The following is a 3,042-nucleotide window of genomic DNA, read 5'->3' as shown; positions in this document are numbered from 1 at the left end:
CTTTGAGATTCAGATGTCCAAGCTTCTTGTGCCACAACTTGACTTCATCTTCCTTGGACATTAGGCATGTGGAAGAACAAGTAGTTTCATGTGGAACAACCTTAGGTTCCACTCCTTTCTAGTTTTAATCATTACATGATTAGCCTAGGATGTGTTGGATGTTTTAGATAACCATGCATTATGTAGAAGAAATGCTTTATATGTCCATATTTACCATAATAATGACATTTCCAAGGAAAAAACTTGACTTTAGTTTGAGTTTCCTGATGTCTGACAGGATGTTGTAACATTTGGTCGGACATCATGGGCTCATACTTCCTTTCTGGAGGAATAATTTTTGTCACATGGGTTTTTCCTTGTTTATTTTGATATTGGTAATTAAAACCTATACCTTTTAAGTTTCCATCCCCTTTTCCAACTTGAAGAATTTCATCTAGGATATCAGACCCATTGTTCAACATTCTTATGGATTTGGTCATGTTTTCAAGTTTAGAAGACAATAGAGTTACCTCATTTTCAAGATCAGTGACAGTAGATAAAAGTTTCTCTTTTTTAGCCTGTAGTTGAGCTATGATTCTCTTCTGCTCTTCTAATGTCTTACGCACCTCTTCACTTCTGACACAAAACTCTATGTAAGAAGCAACCAATTCTTCATAAGAGACATCAACATCACAAGAATCTTCATCAGATTCATACCTACAAGTGAAATTTGTAACATACTTAGTAGTTTCATCATCAGTTTCACTTTCAGAATCATCAGACAAAGAAACAGACGAGCCATTCTTTTGTTTCTTGAGATGCGTGAGACATTCTGACCTAATGTGACCAAAACCCTCACATTCATGACACTGGATACCTTTTCCTTGATTGGGATTTTCTTCTTTTCTTGCTTTTCTCTGAGAAACATTTTTCTTACTTATGTTGAATGACATGTTCTTGACACTACGCCAAAAATGACTTTTAACAGCGCATCTTAGACAACGCTTTTAAAAGAAAGCGCTGTCTAAGGTTAAAATTAAAATAAAACACGGAAAATGTTCCAAAAAAATAATGAAAGCGCTGTCTAAGGGGGGGTCTTAGACAGCGCTTTTAGAAAGCGCTGTCTAAGACCCCCCCTTAGACAGCGCTTTTAGAAAGCGCTTTTAAATATAGACCTTAGTCAGCGCTTTTGATAAAGCGCTGTCTAAAGTCTTTAAATTAAAAAAAAAATTAAAACCAAAAGCGTTATCTAAGGGGGGGTTTAGAAAGCGCTTTTGGAAAGCGCTGTCTAAGGCATATCTTAGAAAGCGCTTTCCACAAAAGTGTTGTCTAAGGTCTAATTAAAATTAAATTTCAGACTTCTATTTTCGTTCTCAGTCTAAGGCATGGAATTGGTAGGGTTTGTCACGATGGCGGAAGAACCACAATACATCTGACATTCAACTCGAAGTCGCAAACGCTAAACAGAAAGCTCAAGAAGCCGCCGCTCGGCTCCTCAGTGTCACCGGCGGCGCTCCTCCACTTTCCTTCGATCCTAAACGTTCCAAGTCCGATAATGGTGCTCCTCAATCTGGCTTCGATTCTTACGATTTGAAGCCGCAATATTCAGCTGGTTCTTATGGTGGTTCTAGTAAGAAGATTGAGATACCTAATGGTAGGGTTGGGGTTCTTATTGGGAAAGGAGGTGAGACTATTAAGTATCTTCAGTTGCAGTCTGGGGCTAAGATTCAGGTTACTCGTGATATGGATGCGGATCCTAATTCTACTACGAGGATGGTTGAGCTTATGGGTACTTCTGATGCTGTTGCTTCTGCTGAGAAACTTATCAATGAAGTCCTTGCTGAGGTTTGTTTTAAATTTTCTCTAATTATGTTGTGGAATCACTGTAACTTTGGCCTGTTAGTGAAATATCACTGGTTAGAGTTGTTTTCAACTGATTTTGTAAATGCAATGTGAAATGTTTAATGATAAATTTGCTTAAATTATATTGGAATTAGTGCGCTCTGTATCCTGCCAGGGAAAATTCACTGATAAGAGTGGTTTTGAATTGACTTTCTATTTGTAATATGGTGTGTTTTCTGGTTAATTTGCTCTAGTGAGGTTTGAATGACTGCAACTGTAACCTGCTAGTGAAATATTGCTGACAGTATTTGTTTTGAACTGATTTTGTAACTTTAGTATGATTGTTTTGTGCTGAATTTGTTAAAATGATCTTCAAAGTCGAATGGCCTTAACTGTAACCTGTTAGTGAAGCGTCATTGACGATGGTTGTTTTCTACTGATTTTTAACTGTAATAATCTGGGGGAAATGTAACCATTAACATCACTGATAAGAGTTGCTTCTTTACTAGGCTGAAGCCGGGGCTTCTGTCGGTGGTGGTACTAGACGGATGGCTGCACAATCTGGGGGTGATGAATTTTCGATGCAAATCCCAAACAATAAGGTGTGCAAAGTTGCCCGAAATATGTACACCCATGTACTTTCTACAGTGTTTTGTTTATAGTTGATTTGGTTTCTTAGGTCGGCCTTATAATTGGTAAAGGAGGAGAAACAATTAAGAGTATGCAAGCTTCTACTGGAGCACGGATTTAGGTTATCTCTTGTTCTTTGTTTTCTCTGCTTCTTTTGTTATATATTTTAAAAATCATAATTATGTTTGAAGTTGGATGGTGTTAAGGTTAACAGCTGACTGCCCAAACTCTCATGTCTCAAGACTTGGATTTTCCATTGTTAGTAACTTTTGACAACTAGAAAAGCTTGAGAGTGAAGAGTGAAGATTGAAGGTGAGGAATGAAAAAACTAGAAAAGCTTCTGATTGCACTGTTATATACATGGTATTCTCAACCAAATCGGGCAACGGATCGGGCAGGTTAGTTATGTTAGGGCAGGTTGTTAGGATTTTTGTTAAAACTCTGTTAGTTGCAAGTTAATTTTATATGTGAATTGATTTTCTATTAATTATTTCCATCAGTTAAAATAGTTGTATTGCTTGCAGGGATAAGTCAAAATTGGACCTTAGCTTGCAGTTCAGCTGGATTTGCACGTTACTTCTATGAAGGTTT

General features: G+C 37.3%; 1 protein-coding gene across 1 annotated transcript; it reads left to right on the top strand.

Moving 5' to 3' along the window:
- The first annotated feature begins 344 nt into the window (after positions 1-344).
- On the top strand, positions 345-2,572 carry LOC127103659 (uncharacterized). The gene is made up of 4 exons (XM_051040905.1): positions 345-374; positions 1,378-1,824; positions 2,331-2,423; positions 2,501-2,572. Exons 1-4 carry the CDS (start codon positions 345-347, stop codon positions 2,570-2,572), a joined length of 642 nt encoding a protein of 213 aa, XP_050896862.1.
- The last annotated feature ends 470 nt before the right edge of the window (positions 2,573-3,042 follow it).

This window comes from Lathyrus oleraceus, chromosome 7 (genome assembly GCF_024323335.1).
Source record: "Lathyrus oleraceus cultivar Zhongwan6 chromosome 7, CAAS_Psat_ZW6_1.0, whole genome shotgun sequence".
Taxonomy (NCBI): Eukaryota; Viridiplantae; Streptophyta; class Magnoliopsida; order Fabales; family Fabaceae; genus Lathyrus; species Lathyrus oleraceus.
The sequence above is the reverse complement of the archived record's forward strand: the minus strand, read 5'-3'. Positions and strand labels throughout refer to the sequence as shown.